The sequence below is a fragment of the Spodoptera frugiperda genome, chromosome 12 (assembly GCF_023101765.2).
Source record: "Spodoptera frugiperda isolate SF20-4 chromosome 12, AGI-APGP_CSIRO_Sfru_2.0, whole genome shotgun sequence".
Lineage (NCBI taxonomy): Eukaryota > Metazoa > Arthropoda > Insecta > Lepidoptera > Noctuidae > Spodoptera > Spodoptera frugiperda.
The window spans coordinates 2175936-2196788 of NC_064223.1; the positions used below are offsets into that span (position 1 = coordinate 2175936).

The window sequence follows — 20853 nt, forward strand, 5'->3', positions numbered from 1 at the left end:
GCTAGTACTGTAACTCCTGGTTCTGTTTGCACACTTTTCACCGCTTTGTAGGCAAATAAGTTCGTGCGGATATTGAAATAGACATGTGTTGACTTATTTGTCAATAGAGGATTACAAAAAAATCCATTTCATCCCGATTCGCTTAGTGTAGCGTGTTGACGTGGAGGATACACTGGTGGCTGCCACCCGAGGGCGCGCCGAGCCGCTGTACACCTGTGTGGGTAGGCACGACATTATTTATATTTCCAATAAGCCGCGCCCCCGCGCGCGCCCCGCGCCCCGCGCGGACACACGTCGCGCTGACACCTGACATTGCCTACATCTGTCATCTATTGAAAGTTTTCTTACAGAAGGTACATTCAATAGTAATATTACTTAAAGAAAGGGGAGACTATAACTTTGTTATGTGTATACACTCGTGAGTTTAATTTGAAACAGCTTTGAAATTATTCAGTTTATTTTGCTTACATATGTTGTGCAGTTGTCGGTTTACTTATATCCAGAGTGCCTGGTAACTTGACAAACTCGCATAGCTTAATGCATTGCTGAGATATTGCGAATTTGGTGGATTGGTCATTGATACTGATGATACATGTGTCGTAAAAGACTTGTTACAACATGTTACTTTACTGATGTGTACATACTATTATGCAATAACAAAACAAAAAGCTATGGCTAAAAATATTTTCCATTGATAAATCAAAAGGTTTTACTCGAGTTAGATGTTGTTGATTAGATCTAGTGTAACACTCGTCCGTCACGCTGCCATTCCGCAGTAAGTCCGTAGTAAGTGTTAATAAATAAAACATTACTTAAAATGTTTTAACATGTTAGATATATTTTTTGATGTATTTTCCCTTAGAATTAGTTGAAATGTAGTAACAATCATTTGAGGTGTCTGAGGTTTTGCGCATTGAACATGACGCGTTGTATAGCTACTGCTAATGGCTGTCGTTAGAACTTCAACCTCGGTGAGTGTGTTGCCGAGCGACGCGCGACGTCCTGTCCTCCAGGACACACTCATAATGTAGTTAGTATGTAATGTAGCCATGGACTGACAGTTGCGTCTCCGCCATCCGAACTCAGAAATTAATATGTACAATGTAAATATTACAAGCTTCCGAAGCGGCTTTGGTCGGAGTCCCATTTCCGGATTAATGTAGAGACGAACATTGAATAATGTTGTCATGTCCCGGCGTGCGCACGATTTTTGTGACTTTTGTGATGCGACGCATTTTACATTCGACGAATGAACTGGACTTAATAATATTTTGACTGGTCATCATATTTTTTATGTGTTGGCCGCTAAACGAGCATTCGGATCACCTGGTGGTCGTGGTCGAAACATCAGAGGCATTACAAGTTAGGAATTTGAGGATTTGGAGAAGGGGGTAATTAGGCCTCCGGTAACCTCAGTCACACAACGCAAACGTTTCACGTCGGTTTCATGCTCAGCCGTGGTATCACTCCGGTCGAGCCGGCCCGTTCGTCCCGAAGCACTGCTCTCCCACAAAAAATGACTATATATAGTATACTAGCAGCCCTTCCCGGCTTCGCACGGGCATAATAATATAATAAAAGAAAATTCACAATGTTTTACAGTGAGTTTCTAAAGAATAAACATTAATTGTAAAACTAAGATACTAATTTTATTGTTTTTGTGAATATTTCTTAAACTTTTTTAACACTTTAAACGCCACGGGGGTCACCGGTGTTCAAGATCATACTTATTGTTTAGGTCAAAAAATATTATTGTTGCAAAAGTTGTCTCATAGCTCGATAGATGGCGTTGCCGCAATTAAAAGCGAGCTATGGTTTCGTTACCGGTAAGACTATAAGGTAAAATTGATTTGTAAGACCAAAAATATACCAGCTTAGAACAGTACACAGAGGCGGTTTTATTTAATTTCACCCCATCTTGTGTATTAGTAGGTCAGCAGATCACCTAGTAGCTTAGCTAGGAAACATTGGTCCTACGACCCGGATCGTTTGGACAGTTTTTTTGAGTTCAAAACGGCCACCGCGTTGGCCGCTTTTCCGCGTACTTGTAGTGGATCGCTACAGAAAGGTACGCGAGTCCTCCGCACTAGCGGCGACAGCTTCACACAGCATAGGCGGTGAGCTGAGCCAGCTTTGGCGGATTAGTTCAACGAGTGGCCACCAGAGGGCGCCACACAGATCATCACCACTAGAAGACAGCAAGGTGACGCAGGAATTGCCGGCACGTGACGTCACAGGGGACGTACGCATAGTTCCACTGGCAGCCACAGAGGGCGCCACTTGCAGGACCATAGAGTGTTAGTGTGAAGTGCAACTGTGAGTACTCTTTTCATTGTTATATTTCAAAAAAGTTTCAAGCAACTTTGAAGTCTATTCTAAAGAAATTTCGGACTTAGAATATTTATCGGATTGTGATCTATGAAGAAAAGACTTAGTTTATTTTAACGTAATTTTATCTTAGAGTAATTTGTGCATTTTAGACTTAGAATAGTTTTATAAAAAACGAGGGAACGGGGAGTCTATGCCGGATTCCCGTCCCAGTAAATTAAGTTCAAACACTTGTAAAATTTTTAGTAAATTTTTACACTTAGACTAATTTCTTAGTTGGTCACTTAGAAAAATTCATTAAAGTATTGTTTTTGTTAAGTTTAATTAAATTTTATTAGAGTTGTTATTTTGGTCAATAAAATGGAAGGGTTAGTTAATCTTTTAAAGGAACTTCAAAATGTTATTCATCGTGGCTTGACTAATTTGAAAAAGTCGCCTAAAGAAAGATTGTCTGTTGATTATATTCAAACTAGAAGAGAGTTATTAGAACGGGACTGGAATTTGTTTGTTACTAATTACACTAAATTGCATGAACAATATGAAACGCAAGGGATTAAAATGTTATCGGAATTATATGATAATACAGAAGACACATACATCACATACACATGTCTGATTAAGTCTATGCTTGCTAAATATGATGTTCCTAAGGCTACTATTCCTGAACCTGGTACTTCTAGTAACTCAAATAAATCAAGTACAAACTCTTTTGTAAAATTACCAAAAATATCAATTCCAAATTTTAGTGGCAAATACTCTGAGTGGACAACTTTTAGAGACCTATTTGTATCTCTCGTGCATAACAATAGTAGTTTAGACAATGTTCAGAAAATGCACTACTTAAAGAGTCATCTTAGCGGTGAGGCTGAACAGCTTGTGAGACAAACACCGGTTTCCGAAGCAAATTATAGTCAGTGTTGGGCACAATTAGAGAAAAGATACAGCAATAAAAAGTATTTAGTTAACTGCATTTTGAAACGTCTTTTCGGGTTAAAACGTATGCATGTTGAGTCAGCGATTTCTTTAAAAGAGTTGTTAGACACAACAAATGACTGTCTTAACGGTTTGAAAAATCTAAAGGTAGATGTGACAACTTGGGATGTTATTATCATCCACATAGTTACTTTTAAGCTCGACTCAGAAACGCGGAAACAATGGGAATTAAGTCTTAGTAATCACGATTCCAATGAATTGCCTACTTATGATGAATTTGCTACGTTTTTAGAGAACCGATTCCGCGCTCTTGAATTTATAGAACCAAAAAGAAATCTTCAAAATCAGAATAATCATTCGCATGTTGCTAAATCAATGGTAGTGAGTTCAAGTAGCATACGTTGTGAGTATTGTAACGAGTCTCATAAACTGTGCTTTTGTAAAAGATTTGCAAAGGAACCCTTGGAGGAAAGACGTAATTTTGTAGCGCAACACAACATTTGTTTTAATTGTTTAGGAGGCAATCACACGGTAATAAACTGTAAGAAGCCAACAACTTGCAAACTTTGCCATAAGCGTCATCATTCCTTGCTGCACCCAAATCTGGACGGTACTAACAAAAGAGATACTGCATCAAAACCTGCTGTCGTTGAAGCTAGTCCTTCGACTAGTTCTGCTCCAGTAGTCTCTTGCATATCTACCAACACGGTTCCTGTTCCTGGACAAGTTTTACTAGCTACTGCTCTAGTAAAAGCGGAGTCCAAGACGGGTAACTATCAGGTAGTAAGAGCTCTGTTGGACCAAGGTTCACAGGCTTGTTTTGTGACCGAGGACACAGTGCAGTTCTTAAGGCTTAAGAAAATTCCCATACATGGAATGGTGTCAGGATTAGGTCAGAAGTCAACTATAGCGAAATATATGGTGAATATAACTATTCAATCCAGGGTAGATTCAGGTTTTAAATTAAATTTCAACGCTTACGTCATTAGTAAAATTACTTCATATTTACCGGATCAAGCCTTAAATAAAAATACTTTTAACTGGCTCGATATCACCAACTTACAGTTGGCCGACCCACAGTTCAATCAACCTAGTAAAATTGATATTTTACTAAGTGCAGATGTTTATGGTTGCATAATAAAAACAGGCATAATCAAAAGTCCAACTGCTACTTTAATTGCTCAGAACACCACATTAGGATGGATTCTATCTGGTGTAGTACATAGGTCAAACATTAACAATAGTTCAAGTTATACACAACCATGCGTTAGTGTAGCTCACGCTCAGTTCAATTTAGATCAAATTCTTAAACAGTTTTGGGAAATTCAAGATCAGACTAGTACAAAAAAGGTTCTTTCGCCAGAAGAACAACAATGTGAAGACTTTTACAAGGCCACAACTAAAAGAAGAGCAGACGGTAGATATGAAGTCCGGTTACCATTCCGAGTTGAGGATCCGCAGTGCACAGCAGGTGATTCTCGCGCTATAGCTGAAAACAGATTAAAATCATTAGAGAAAAGGTTGGCAAAGAACACTGAGCTAAAGGAAAAGTACACGGATGTAATTGAAGAATACTTACGTTTAGGGCACCTGCGACCTGTGAAACAAGATGACGGTAAAAAAGAAATAGCTGTGTATTTACCCCATCACGCCGTCGTAAGAGAAGACAAAACCACTACTAAGGTTCGAGTTGTGTTCAATGCATCCCAAAAGAACAATAGAGGAGTGTCTTTAAATGATACTTTGATGGTTGGACCAACACTACAAGCGGAGTTGAGGCACACAATTATGAGATGGAGAACTCACTCTATTGGACTGGTAGGAGATATAATTAAGATGTATCGTCAAATTAGAGTGGCTGATGAGGATGCTATGTTTCAAAGGATACTCTGGCGGAGCAGTCCTAACGAGTCGATCAAAGACTATGAACTCGTAACAGTTACTTTTGGAACAGCGTCGGCACCTTACCTGGCAGTCAGAACTCTCCATCAAATTGCTTACGACGAAGGCGACGAATATCCTCTCGTGTCTGAAAAGGTACTAAGTTGCTACTATATGGATGATTTACTGACTGGATGCGATGACGTAACTACCGGCATCCAAATCTACAAGCAAATGAAAGAACTTTTAGCCAAAGGAGGATTCGAACTTCAAAAGTGGAGCACTAACAATAAAGAGTTATTAGATCAAATTAATACAATAGAATATAAAGTAGAGAGCAACGAAGAAAATGAGAGTAAAGCTAAAGATAGAGATCAAAAGGAATTAGAAATGAAATTAGATAATACTATGAAGATCTTGGGACTTACCTGGGATCGTAATGATGACTCCTTCCGGTACACCGTCCATCTTCCGCCGCTTCAGAATACACCTGCAACAAAAAGAACTGTAATCTCTGATATAGCTAGATTATTCGACCCATTGGGTTGGTTAGCGCCCACAATAGTTGTAGCTAAAATCTTTATACAAAAATTATGGCTCGCGGGTCTCGGTTGGGATGAACCACTTACTAAAAATTTAACTGAAGAATGGCGTACTTATCGGGAAGAGCTAACATTACTTACAGAAGTTCATATACCTCGTTGGCTGGGGACAACCATAGAAACCGACGTAGAGCTCCATGGATTTTGTGACGCGTCGAAGGTAGCATATTCCGCTGTAGTATACATGCGACTAACTAAAGACGTAGGAGAGGTCAAGGTGTCATTGTTGGCTGCAAAGACTCGCGTGGCACCAATAAAACAAGTAAGCATTCCTCGCCTAGAGCTGTGTGGGGCAGTTCTCCTGTCACAACTATTGATGGAAACTGCTGAGGTGTTGAATATACCCAAGGATAAGGTTAAAGCGTGGACAGACTCTACTGTGGTGTTAGCCTGGATCAACAGCCACCCCAGTAAATGGAAAACCTTTGTCGCCAATAGGACATCCGAAATCTTAACCACAATGACGGCTTCGCAGTGGTTCCACGTGTCGACTAAAGATAATCCAGCGGATGTTGCCTCGCGAGGGTTGTCACCAGGGTTGTTTACGCAAAATACAATGTGGTTTTCAGGACCACAGTTTCTGAAAGAAAAGGAAATTATTTATATCAGACCAAAAGATTTAGAGATCAATTTAGAACAGTCGATTAAGACTCATGTAGGAGTTATTATATCAGATGATTTTGACTTACTTGAGAGATTTTCTTCTTTGTCAAAGTTATTAAGGGTTGTTGCATATTGTCGTCGGTTCCTAAACAGAGATACCAGAAGCAAACATTACCTGCAAAAGAAAGAGATACATGAAGCATTAGAATGTTGTATAAAGATAGTACAAAAGAAAGAGTTTTCAACAGAGTACAAAAAATTATATGATAAATCAGACTTACCTTTGAAAAATAGCACACTCAAATCCTTATGTCCTTACCTTGATGACAAAGGCATTATGAAAGTTCAAGGACGAATAGATAAGGCTCCATTGGATGAACTAATAAAGCACCCCATAATCTTGCCCAAGAAGTCACATTTTACCCTACTCTTAATTGCGGACGCTCATAGTAAAACTCTACATGGAGGTCCACAATTAATGATTAATTATTTGCGAACCGCTTATTGGATCATTGGTGTAAGAGAACTGGTGAAGCTATACGTTCGCAAGTGCATCATTTGTGCGAAACAAAGAGCAACTATTCGCAATCAAATGATGGGTTCGCTTCCATCTATTCGCTGCTCTCCGGCAAGGCCGTTCCTGCACAGTGGTGTTGATTACGCCGGTCCAATAAATATTAGAACCACTAAAGGTAGGGGACACAAATCGTACAAGGGCTACATATGTTTGTTTGTGTGTATGTCTACACGCGCTCTTCATCTCGAAGTAGTCAGTGACATGACCACACAGGCATTCTTGGCTGCCTTTAGACGATTTGTGTCTCGACGAGGCCACTGTTCAAAGTTGTGGAGCGACAATGGTACCACGTTTGTTGGTGCTTCTAAGGAACTTCAGCAAATTTCAACTTTGCAATCATCCATTGCAGAAAATTTAGAAGCAAATGGCACTGAATGGCACTTCATTCCCCCTCATGCACCCAATTTTGGCGGTCTATGGGAAGCGGGGGTGAAGTCCACAAAATACCATATTAAGCGCGTAATAGGCGAGTCTACTCTCACATATGAAGAGCTCAGTACATTCCTTACTCAGGTCGAGGCTTGCTTGAATTCACGGCCTATTAGTGTTATTCATTTAGACGATCCAGGAGAATCTATGCCTTTAACTCCGGGACATTTTTTAATCGGTGAACCGTTTGTTTCCGTACCGGATTACAATTACGAGAATGTTTCAGTAGGTTCTCTAACAAGGTGGCAATTCGTGCAGCGAATGCTGCAATCCTTTTGGAAGCGATGGTCCAGTGAATATCTTACGAATCTAATGAACAGATATAAATGGTCTTTCATTGTTCCTGAACCAAACGTTGGAGACGTTGTTCTAATTAAGGAGGACGATCTACCTCCAAGTCGTTGGATATTAGGACGTGTAGTCGAAAAGCATCCAGGGGATGATAAAGTCACTCGTGTTGTCACATTAAAAACCAAAACAAGCATTATTAAGAGGCCAACTAACAAACTGTGTATTTTGCCAGTAGCAGATAAATAGTATTTTAATAACTACATGCTTTGTATCATCTCAACTTGTTATGCATGATGAACATTTTTGTTTAGTTGTAAGTTTATTTTAAATAGTTTGTGTTAAAGATTTTACTTACTTTGTTTACAAGTTTTGTTTAAGTTTACTATTAAGTTTTCAAAGTTTATTTAATGTTAAGAAAAACAGTTGTAATTTTACCCGTTAATGAATTGTCTTTTTGTTAAACCTGTGCAAAATTTCTTCTATGCAAAAACCTATTTTTATATTAGTTACTTTTATTATTAGTTTAAGGACAAATGTTAAGAAGGACATTCCGCCACTAAATGTCCTTGGTGGGCGGTATGTTCAAGATCATACTTATTGTTTAGGTCAAAAAATATTATTGTTGCAAAAGTTGTCTCATAGCTCGATAGATGGCGTTGCCGCAATTAAAAGCGAGCTATGGTTTCGTTACCTGTAATACTATAAGGTAAAATTGATTTGTAAGACCAAAAATATACCAGCTTAGAACAGTACACAGAGGCGGTTTTATTTATCCTCACCCCATCTTGTGTATTAGTAGGTCAGCAGATCACCTAGTAGCTTAGCTAGGAAACAACCGGTGACTGACGTTAGCGGAGGAATTGCCTTCAACAGTTTTCTATTGGCAGTCAAAGACATAAGTAAGTAACTATTTCACACGTGGGTACAAACTAATGAATACAAGTTTAAATAAGTAATAATCTGGACCTATTGGTTCACATCTGACCTATTGGTTCAGGTGAGCTTTCCAAAAATCCCTAGATGTCTGTACTTGGCCATATAATGGGTGTTTTATGTGGCTTTAAATATTATGGAATAGACGCGAGCCACAAATGTTATGGTTCCCAATGGAGACGACAGTAATGCGATGCCCGGCTACTGAGCCGCTAGTGAGCCGCTAGTGAGCCGCTAGTGAGCCGCTAGTGAGCCGCTAGTGAGCCGCTAGTGAGCCGCTAGTGAGCCGCTAGTGAGCCGCTAGTGAGCCGCTAGTAACACGTAGAGGCGGTCGTAAAAGGTGCTGTGTGCCTACCGCTGTGTGTACACAGACTGCAGCTAAGTACTTGGTTCAAAGTAAATGTTCAATCATTGTTATTTTACACGTTTTAGATAACTCTCATTAATGTGATAAAAGTAAGATTCTTCGACAGTTTAATTAAATTACTTGGAGAAATAAGAAAAGAATGTGTGGGCGGTGTGGCGGGTGACGGGCGACGGGCGATGGGGAGCGGGCGCGCGCTCGCTGATTGATGGCGCCGCGCCGCGCCGCGCCCGCTCCGCTCGCGGGCCGCCGCTCGCCGCTCGCCGCTCGCCGCTCGCCGCTCGTTACTCCCACTTAATGCTGGAAAGTTTACGATTGCCGCGGTAGGGGCGCGTGTTGCCCGCGCCGACCGGCCACGCTTGTTTGTTACTCCTCGTCGGACTTGTCTGTGAGTTTATGCAAATGTCCGGAGTTTGTTGCTCAATATTCTAGTAACAAGCCGACAGGTCAATATTAGCATTTTGAATGTTACTTTAATAATGTTCAAACTAACAACACAGTGGTTGTTGCGACCCTGACATCTGTAGCGTAATGCTGCGGCGTACGACAAGTTTACTGGTCGGATGTCCCGCGGTGGCCGTCAGCCCCGCCCGGCGAGCCTCGAGTGGGCTCTTTGCTAACTGCGCTCCTGGAGCACAACATTTTACATTAGCGTACACGTACTACGTACTTACTACAGGTAGCTCTTCCAAGGACACTTTTACGCCTAGGAAGGTTGAATCTAAAAAATAAACGGTTTTGGTATGTACGACGCAGGCAGGGATCACTCAGCACTGAGCCCTCTGGAGCAGGAGGAGGGACGTGACGGACGCGCTCCGATTGTTCTGGCGGTGCAGTGCAGACATAACGATGTCGACTAAATGGTCGCCGAGAGTGCCTTGTTGTGTTCAGCGCGCGGCCGGGCCACTGCTCAATATTCCGGCCGTGGCTTGGATTCAATCGTTCCGCGTCCGGCGGCAGCACGCAGCCTGCCTCGTCTACTCGGCTACTAAACGAACCAAGCGTGAATATGAAATAATCACTACTCGATGGCGAGGACCGAGCCAAGTGTGGGACACTTTACGTGTGGCCAGCGGGAGAGCCACGCTTCGACTGGGATGGGCCGGCTCGATCGGAGTGATACGCAGTCACAGCTTCACAGAAAGCCGGCGTGAAACAACGCTTGCGTTGTTTTGTTGTGTGAGTGAGGGCAGTGGAGGCCCATTCCTACCCTCTACAATCTCTCTAATCCTCAAACTCCTATACCCAAAAGGCGGCAACGCACTTGTAACTCCTTTGGTGTTTTGGGTGTCCATGGGCGGCGCTGATCGCTTATTGCCTAATTAAATGACCAATCTGTTCTTTTACCTTTTTTATTAAATTACCGTAGACGTAGTTATTGAAGTTTTTTTTTTGAGCAATATTAAGTCAGCAGTTAAGTTAAACTGCAAATAATATAATTATGAAATTATTACTATCTTAACATATGAATGATATTGTCCTAATTCGTGTTACCTTGATGCTGAAGAAAACATTATTTCAAAAACAATGTTTCCTAATATTTTGTAAGTAGATTAAGTACTTTTGCGGTGCCTAGAATGAAAGGGCCTGTAGTTGGGACATATTATTGTAATAAAATTATTTATAAACTAAAAAATATATACAATGTGATAGGGGTGAGACTTCTAACCCGTTAAGGCTGAGTACTACATCTAATCGTATAGACAAAAAAAATATGGGGGGTTGAAACCCCTCCCCCTAAAAATTATGGCTATTTTAATATTTTTTGTACTTTATGTGATATCAAAGGTTGTATGCGTCGTAGCAAAAAAAAAAAAACGACAAACGGTAGCTAATAACCTTGGCTAACTAAATCATTACTCTTTTCATATGTTTGATAATGTTTTGGTAAGAAAAAAAAAATATTATTGAATTATTTTTATCGAAAAAATCGCTATTTTTCAATATTTTCATTGGGGTTTCAACCCCCCATATTATTTTTTTTGTTGATAAAATTAGATGTAGTACTCAGCCTTAACGGGTTAGAAGTCCCACCCCTATCACACTGTGCACTATAGATGCATTATAGTGAATTAATTTAATTTGTCGGCCTATTCTATGCAAAAAGAAAATGCTGTATGTACAATACATGAATGAACCGGCTAAACAAGTATTTTTCCTTTTTATAAAAGGAAACGACCGTGTTACCATACCCCAGGTCACCAGCCGACAGTGGAAGTAGTTGGACAAACACAGATTCAAGGAACACACAATTATATTTCGTAGATTTACTTTGCCGAATGTGCTCCTGTAGCAGTACCAATTAACACAACAAAGACAATGTACCAAACGAGGGACACGATCGCCACAACAACATGTATGCATACACGTATGCACGGTCACTGACGTGCATGTACAATTGTACACGCCTGCTACGTAACTCTGTTTCTACGTTGTAGCCCGTAGCTCGTAGCTCGTAGCGTCGTAGCAAATGGTGCATTGCTACGGGAGTGCTACGGCAGGCTCGCTTGCTACATAAATGTGCGAGCTATCGTTGCGAGCTACGGTTTCATTTGCGCGCTACGGTGATTGTCCGCTTCGGTGTAGCATCGGCCAAGTATAGGCATTGGTTAAATTTTTCGTGGTGAGGGTAAGTTTACACATTGTGTACCTATATTTACCGACTTAGAAAACCGAAAAGGATATTTGCTTGTTTTTGTTTATTTAGCGATTCCTCCGCCAATTGTGTGTGTGTGTGCCCCAACAATAACAAAGATATATCTCGCTCACATTTGGTCGCGTTGTGGTGGCTCAATGGCTGAGCAACTGTTGTTACAGCGAGATGTGCCCCGAGCGACCTGTACCGCCCGTACCGCCTGTGTTCCCTGTGGTAGCCGTACCAGCTTTCTCCTAGAACACACACAACGTCACGCCTTTTATCCCCGAAGGGGTAGGCAGAGGAGCACATTAAGACACGTAGTACCACTATACAATGTACACCCACTTTTCACCATTTGTGTTACAAGTCCTAAGTAATAGGGGGTGAGCCTTTCTTCTAGAATCAATCAATTTATACAAAAGTAACGTAGCAAATAGTATGTCGCTGGCTTCTACGGTATTTATTGGTTTAACGTATAGTTGTAGAAACATATACATAGTTTCTGCATAGATGGTGAATATATTTGTTCGCATACAACGGCCAAAGTGCCGACATAAGCGACGCGTGCGTGGAAACACTGGCGACGGAGCACTCGGCGTTCCATTGTCTCTGCCTACCCCCATGGGAGACACGAGTGAGGTTATGTATGTATGTCACATGAAATTAAGAGATTTCGACAAAATAACTTCTTCAGGCATTTGACTATTTTTATTAGGGTTCCGTAGCCAAATGGCAAAAAAAACGGAACCCTTATAGATTCGTCATGTCTGTCTGTCTGTCCGTTCGTCCGTATGTCACAGCCATTTATTTCCGAAATTGTTGGGCCTATATGTATAGTTGAAACTTTGTAGGCTGATAACTTTTATATTATGTCATCTACTTGTTACTACGGAACCCGTCATAGGTGAGTCCGACTCGCACTTGGCCGGTTTTATGTAGATATTCTGATAAATACCTGGCAAGCTGTAGCCGGGAGACGCGTGCGGGCCAGGCACTGGCTGTGTAGCGCTGTGTAGCGGGGCGCGCGCTGTGTAGCGGGGCGCGCGCTGTGTAGCGGGGCGCGCGCTGCTGCGGCTGGCGGGCGGGCGGCGCCGCGCCGTGATTTACTGCCCGCGGAGCTCCACTCGAGGCTCGCTCAGCTTGCTGTAATTGTGCGACTGAGCGCGCTGATTTAAATAACTCTCTCCCTAAAATGGTTCAACATTTATTTTTCAGAGTTAATATTTATCATTTATTATATTAACAGCTACAGCGCGCTCACTACATTCCGTATAGGATTACAGCCCCGCGCGTCACAAGGATCGAGTGTCCCACGCACACACACGCACACACACGCACACACTCGCACACACACACGCACAATAAACGCAAAGTACACGAACAAAGTGTTCGTTCGGTGTCATGTCGCCACTTGGCATCTGACATTTCGCCTCCAGAGCTGGATCCTTCCTAATATAAACGTCAGGTTCAAGTCTCCGGTTATAATGTCACGGAACCGGAGATGGCCGGGGTACGTATTGGGTATATATCGTGTGCATATATAGGACGCGGTGTCGCCTGCGAGTACCTACACTAGACTTTAAGGCGGAGCTGAGGAAGCTGCACAGTATCGGCCAGAGTGGCCGCTGCTGATGTGGAGTGGAAGCGAGCCGTGCTAGTGGCACACAATGATATTTACAGGGTCGGGGACAGGAGGCGCGGAGGGGGGGGCTTTCCGCCACCGTAATATAATATGCGGACGTGGCGCGACTTACAACCGACTCAGATAAAAACACAAGTGATGCCCGCAACCGCCTCACTGTCTTGTAATGATTACAGTTTGCAATAGCCGCCATGGACCGGGTACATTCCACCGTGTCCGCCTGCTGCCGCCACACCGCCGGTCTGTTACTGATGGCCCTCAGCTCGGCGACTGTAACGTAATGTTATAACATGTTCACACAGCATCACTACACAGTAGCGTAGTTACACACTCACACATGCCAGGTACTTGCACACACTCTCACATCAGGCTTTGCTCCTGTATCGAACCCTAACTATAATATTAGATTACATAATAATCTATTTTAATAGATATTACACAAATTGCTGTTCCCGCAACGCACTGCGCAGCAGCCGGCATGTAGCGTACGTAGTGCGTACGTCACGTCGTACGTTATACTAATATAGATTTTATCAATCTGATGTGGCGGGGTGTGTCTGTACCATGATGTAACACATCTGTAGCACGCTAGTGGTGCTCTAGTGAGACATTTTTAGAACACATTATTTATGCATATTGCTTGCAATCGGATTGTAATCAATCACGCGAGTACGAGATGTGATTGATGTCGGAGGGCCGTCGAGGTGGTAGATGTGCGATGGCTGCTCGCCTCGAAGTAACTGAAGTAATGAAGTAAACTAACGCGCGACACAAAGGCAGCCGCGGTGTACATAGCACCGCTAGCACCGCCGCCGCCGGCCGAGCCCAACGGAATAATTAAATTATATTGAGTGGCCTTTGTTTTGAGACGCTAAGATTACCTTCGTCCGTGATTCCGCGGTGATTTGTACGAAATCATAATCATGAATCGTTCTGGAGGCTGTTGCTGGGAGTAAGGATCGAACGGAACCTGTGTTTAAGTAACGTGTAGGAATTGAATTTAGTGTCCGGTGGTGTACCGTCGCCGGAGTCACCGCGCTGCTGGTACTGCCTCGCTCAAGGTGGCTAGTAATGGCACGCGCGGGATGTGCCTGGGGAGGGCTTCCAAATTGGCAATTTGACGCGGCTCGAGGCGCGCGGCGCGAGGTGTCGCGCGCGGATCATCGCTCTTGTTTCATTAGCGCACGTGGAACGACATTTAAGGCCTTTGTGGTGAATTCTTTTGATCTATAAATCGATCACATTCTTATTTATGCAGTAATTTCCTCGCCCTGGATATGCGGGCGTGTGGGTGACTGTGTGTGTGAATATGAACATTATTGTATGTAAGATGAGCATTTTATAACCGACTTCCCAAAACGGAGGAGGATATTTCTATGTATGTGATTAATTTTTGTTTGGTATACTTTGATTGTCGTACCGTTATCAACTGGTCAGCATCTGACGATGAGTCTCCAAACAAATCGAAGGTAACTGACAATTTTATAAATCTGTTCTTCCATATGTGTCTGACGATCATCATTTCATGTCGATGGACTGATGATGGAAGGTTACAATTCCTCAACAATACGACTAGAAACTTAAAAAAAAATCTTACAAAATTATATTCACACAATGAATTGTCTTGACGAAAAGTTTGTCTTTCAATGATAACCAGGTTCTGATGATGGAAGGTGGTCATAAGAACAAGGAAGCACCATAGCTCACTTCTCTTTTCAATGGAATTATTAAACGTAAACATCGTAGTCCAGTAGTAGTAGTAGTAGTAGAGAGACACCAAGGAGCTTGGGAGTGGCTAGTACAGCTAGACAGGTAGGCAGCTAGCTAGTACTAAACATAATAAATAAACGTAAGAAAAAAATTAACAAGCTTTGAAAACGTGCAAAATTTTTCTTTTTCTTGCATTTATTGATGAATTGTGACAGTCCTGTTTTTTTATGTTTTAGTTTTTTGACTGCACGGTTGGCGCGGTGGCTGGGCAATTGGCTGCCGTGCAACGTGTCGCGGGTTCGATTCCCGCACGGAACAACTCTTTGTGTGATCCACAGATTGTTGTTCCGGGTCTGGGTGTGATGTGTATGTAAACTTGTATGTTTGTAAACGCACCCACGACACAGGAGAAAATCCTAATGTGGGGCAACGTTAAAAAAAAAATTGGCAAACGAGCAAACCAGTCACCTGATGGTAAGCGATCCCCGTCGCCCATGGACACCCGCAACACCAGAGGAGTAACAGATGCGTTGCCGGCCTTTTAAAAAGGAGTATGCTCTTTTTTGAAGGTTTGAAGGTCGTATCGGTTCGGAAATACCGCCGACCACAGCTTATTCTACAAATTTACTGTGCGAGGCAGAAAGTTTCGCGAGTAGCGCACAGTTGTGGCCTGCCAACCATCTATATGATGGGGATGGAAATGCTGTCGTGTGGGTCGATGGCGAAAAGAAGCGGCAGGTATAAGATCAAACAATTCCTCAGAGCACTCCCCGTGGTATAGGCGATAGAAAATGCACAACGAAGCTACATCTCTACGCATTGACCGCGACTCCAACAACCTTGTTATTAATGTGTACAAACGCTGCCGACTCCACCGCCAGCTCCACACCGTAACGAGCTCCGGAGCTCGGTATTCAATGTCCTAGTTAGACATCGGTGCCACAACTCCGAACCGAACTTATTTATTTCTTTACACATCATTCTGTGCGCATTAAGTTACATTTTGTTATGCGCTCATGGCCCCAACTTGTAACCGACCAGTGGGTGGGTAGTGCTTATGAATAATAAGTTATTATTTGCTTTTGTCTGTTTTAGTTCTGTTCGACTAAGTTGATTTTTCACATTTTAGTTTAGTGCGAGGCTGTCCGAGACGTGCCCGTTATGCAACTTGTGATCCACAGAGACTCACACCAATATAAATTAATCAAACCCAACTCAAGGGAGCTACTGTCAACCGTCGAGGAGTTCCCTAAGCTATCGCACTACTTCATCATCAGATCCTTAATAACAACAACACCCAATTTAGTTGTAAAGTCCTCATCACATCACACATTAACCTTTCAACCTTAACCTATCACTCCTCACACGGAGCAGGTTTGAGCATTAATCACCACACTTCAATGCGGGCGGCGATTTCAAATTACTAATTATAAGTTCAGGTTTCCTCACGATATTATCCTTCACTATTTGTCAGCGGGGTCTAAGAAATCTTAGAAAGGTAGTACATGTAACTCGGAATAAGTCGCATTATCCGTTGGCAGGTTTTGTTTAGTTCTATTTATATTAGTTGTCCGCGGGCTCGTGGTCCGCCTGGTCCTACATATTACTTTACAAAACGTCTAATTAACATAGTGCCTATGTTACTCGCTGCAGTTAACCACAAACATAAAGTATATTATGTAGTATACGGCCGTATTAAGATACCTCCGCCTTATTTTAAACTGTTACTGTACTAAGAGCTATCTATAATTGTCACTAAAGTTAAGAAGTCGGTGACACAATGCCATAACAATTATAAGAATTGTATTGTAATATAAAAAATATCATATTATTATACCCACAAGGTATAAAATGCTACGAAGTTTTAAAAAATCCTTTTAACTTCCTAGTTCATGGAGCTCCTGTACGTTTCCACAATAATCCAACCAATTACGGTCCTACATACCGCCGTAAGATAAATGGCATCGTCATCAGAAATACACAGCGACCAGAAGTGTGCGTACAGCGATCTCATCTATGAAGCAGGCGGTAATTGAATGCCTCATGGAACCAGTTGGCTGTGGCTTCTACATTATGACCAAGGCCAGCGCCTTGTGTACACTCGGCGAGAGCTCCCTTACGAGGATAAACCGTTTTTCCTATTGGAAACTTGAACATAGTGCTGAGAGGGCCCATTATCATGTCAGTAGTTTCGTAATTTTCGTGTTGGGCAAAGATGTAAACAAGTGAAACTGCCACTCCGGCCGCCGACACGGTGACACCCGCTGACATGGAGCCCGACGTCAGCAGTCAAAGGCAATGAGTCGCTGACAAACGTACTATTGACGTACTTCATTACCCAACGTTGTGTGTGTGGTGCTACGTGCCATTATGTTACTGCACTCCCATTATGCACCTCTGCCTACCCTTCAGGCATATAAGGTGCGCCGGCACTGTCCTACGAGTGTGCACGGCTACATACTTATCTATCCATACTTAAAACTGAAGAGTTTTTTTTTAACCGACTTCCCAAAAAGGAGGCGGTTGTGTTGTTTTTTTTTCTATGTATGTACATCGATAACGCCGAGGTTTATGGACCGATTTGCGTGATTCTTTTTGTCTTTGACGCGGAAATTCTCGGAAATTCATGCAAATCGATGTTGATCATCTACGAACTATCGTAAAAAATGACGACATGTACTCATTTTAATGCTAAAAAAATAAAAACTACTGAGCCAATCTGAATCAAATTTGAAATGGGACTTGGCTTGCCAAGTAACGTGAATTATTCGTAAGTTTTACAAGTAAAACTACGTGTCTAGTACTCGTGGCACCGACTTCTAAACTAGCGGTGGGTACACACAGGTACTACAATGATACATATTTTTTGCATTTTAGTTTGAGGTTTTTTGTTTAGGGTTTTAAATTTTTTGCAATGACGTATTTGTAAAGAGTGTTCAAATCAAAAAAGTGCATTTTTCACTTTGATAGTTCAAAGAGAAAAGTGCACTTTTTGGCTTACCTACTGGGCTTATGTCGCTCATTTTCGTATTTTCGTATATTGTCAGCCAAGATGATAACAATTTATGTTTCCCTATACGGTTTGTAAGAATCAGAGACGACATTGAGCCTGGGCTGGCAACAAGGCGCTCCCGATATTTTATTTTCCTTATTTTAATTTGTTGTTGCTTCGCGTCGGTCGTGACCTCGGGACTGCTCGCGGTACCGCGATGCTATACACACATGTATCGGACTGTTTACTAAACTACAGCTACCTGAGGATCCGTTGCCAGGTATACTTGTAGCACGCGAGTAAGGACGGGTACATTATTCCTCAACAAGGTAAATTTGCGTTTGATCAAAATCCGGGTGTATCCATTTTGTGAGGAAATCGGTTGAAAAAATCCTTTTGTAATACATCGTCCCCGAATAGCGTGTAGGGGACGCTTACGGATAAGTAAGTGTGGTGACGGAGCCGCGAGGGGAGGGTGGCTGGAGGCCTAGGGGGGGGGGGGGGCTTGGCGACACGATTAGCCGCCACAATTGAATAAGGCAGGAATGGGCGCTCAGCCTAAGAATTCGACCCAATGCGAATGCTTGTCGTTCTCAAAGGAGCGGAAATAAGTAAATTAGACGACATTGTCGCTTCGTGTCTCCGACAGCTGCGTGCTCGCTGCCGTGCACTCCGTGCCCGCCGCCAGTAGGCGGGCTCTCGCGTTACGTATTGTCCTATATCGACATCAACTAAAACTTTAAGTGTGGGAGAGCCATGCTTCGGCACGAATGGGCCGGCTCGACTGGAGTGATACCACGGCCTCACCGAAAACCGACGTGAAACAACGCTTGTGTTTTGTGAGTGAGGTTACCGGTCTTCCCAATTCCCGTTTCCCCAACAACCCTTAAATTCCTAACCCCCAAAAGGCTGGCAACGCACTTATAACGCCTCTGGTGTTTCAAGTGTCCATGGGCGGCGGCGATTGCTTACTATCAGGTGATACGTCAGCTCGTGTACACGGCGTGTTCTATAAAAAAAAAACTGGCCCGTTGCTGACTGACTGACTGACAATGTACAGCCGAAACTACTGATAGGAGAGAGCTGAAATTTGACATGTGTGATTGTTGGGGGTGTAGGGTACCATTAAGAGAGGGATTTTGACTAAAAATGGGAGAAAAGCGAAGAAACCACTACTGCACCGATCTATATCTGTTAAAATCCCGGGACTCTCTTTCTCTTACGTCATTGAACTTTTTGAGTGAAATTCCATTCTAGGATAGTTTGAGAGTCAGGAAAGGACGTGTCATAGTTACGGTGGAGCTCGCCTACCCATAAGCAACCTATTCACTCGAGACTTGAACAGATGCAGGTTGTACTCTCAAGAAACAGTTCGCTGGCTAACTTACTATCAGATTCGAACTTACTAGAACTTACCCCACTTTTACTACTGCTTCGAGCCGAAGCCTCAGTAGGTTGTGCGCAGCTCCGGGATGGGCATCAGCCCTACTGGGCCCCATTCGTGGTGTTCTGATGGCTCTTTGAAGCGCGCGTTGGACGCACGGTTCTGGTTCTGTTCGAAAGATCGTTTCTTTTCGCACTCCGCCTTATTCTTAGCTCCTCTTTAGCCAGTCCCCTTCTGCACCAGGACCTGGTTTAGGTCCTGGTTGACCATACTATGGATGGTTTACCATAGCCAGAAGCGAGAGGTCACTGTCACTGATCACATGCCTAAGGATGCGGCGGTGCTTAGCCCATATAGAGCACACTGCAACCGAATGCTCCACCGTGTCCTACGGGTGCTCTTCGCAGTGAAGGCCGGTCGCGTCGTGGACATGGACCTTGTAGAACGTACCATGTAACCAGCTCGCGGCGCCACTGCGGACATCAATCATAATTACGGAGGCAAAAGCGTCGCTCTCGAAGTCTCGGCCACGCTCGACCGCACTCCTCCTTGCTCACTAACGGACATTCCATCCATTACTGTCGCCTTTTAGCAAGTCATTTGGTGCTCAACTACACGGCGCTATCTTACGAAGCTTGGCTACTTCCACTCTGAGCCTTTTCTTCTTGTGAATTAATACATAAATAATCGATTATTATTTATTTACATTATAATAAAACTGTACAAGTGGTAATTCTCTATATTTAAAATAAAAAAAAATGTGTTATTTAGGTACACACCAAACCCAAAAATGTGAGTAGAAAAATGTTGTCTGTCTGTTTGTTCACGTATCACGTAAAAACTACCGATCCAATTACGATGGTACTTGTATAAATACTTTGATATTCTGGGTAAAAGTATATACACTAAAAACAAACTGAATAGTGCGGCTCGACGCAAATATAAGTTTGTCGAACGTTAGCTTACCCGCAGCGGAGTTTACGCTGTAACTGTAGGGCCGATGGTCTAAATTAGCTTGAACCGCTCGCAGTACACGTCATTGGCGTCGTCTTCAAGGTTGGTAAAACCTTGAAGATGAATTTGTATGAATTTAATTAAAGTACTTATATGGTATGATTAGTTTCCATCATACATAGTTTTATGTAGGTGAGTGTTGTTGCATAGGTAACGTAGGTATTAATTCAACTTTCGTAAGAGAGGAGCTTGTGGAACACAAAATAGGTTTTTAGCCCAGAATTCCCGCGGGATCGAGATTTGCGCGGGAAAACGTTAGTACGCGTATGAAGTCGCTACTCGCGAATTCTTCTTCTTCAGAATAATGTTCTTAATAACACGAATTGTTTAAATTTTAGTGTTGACATTAAATGTATTTTTATTTTTTTGATTGTGTTTGTTTTTGTTAACATTAGCTCCCAAACTAGGATAATCGTGTATCAATAGTATTCTCTCACCTAGTGTAATTGCTCCGGATTTGTATATTTAAGATACATAGTCTGTGTGTCATGCTATGTAGTCCCGAGAATTTGTGTAATTTAATTGTATGTTA

At 42.6% G+C, this 20853-nt stretch overlaps 1 protein-coding gene across 1 annotated transcript; it reads left to right on the forward strand.

Moving 5' to 3' along the window:
• Positions 1–2886: 2886 nt before the first annotated feature.
• Positions 2887–19764, forward strand: LOC118263139 (uncharacterized). Its single transcript, XM_035574951.2, has 3 exons — positions 2887–2998; positions 3779–6399; positions 19531–19764. The coding sequence occupies exons 1-3, from the start codon at positions 2887–2889 to the stop codon at positions 19762–19764; spliced, it is 2967 nt and encodes a 988-aa protein (XP_035430844.2).
• Positions 19765–20853: the final 1089 nt, after the last annotated feature.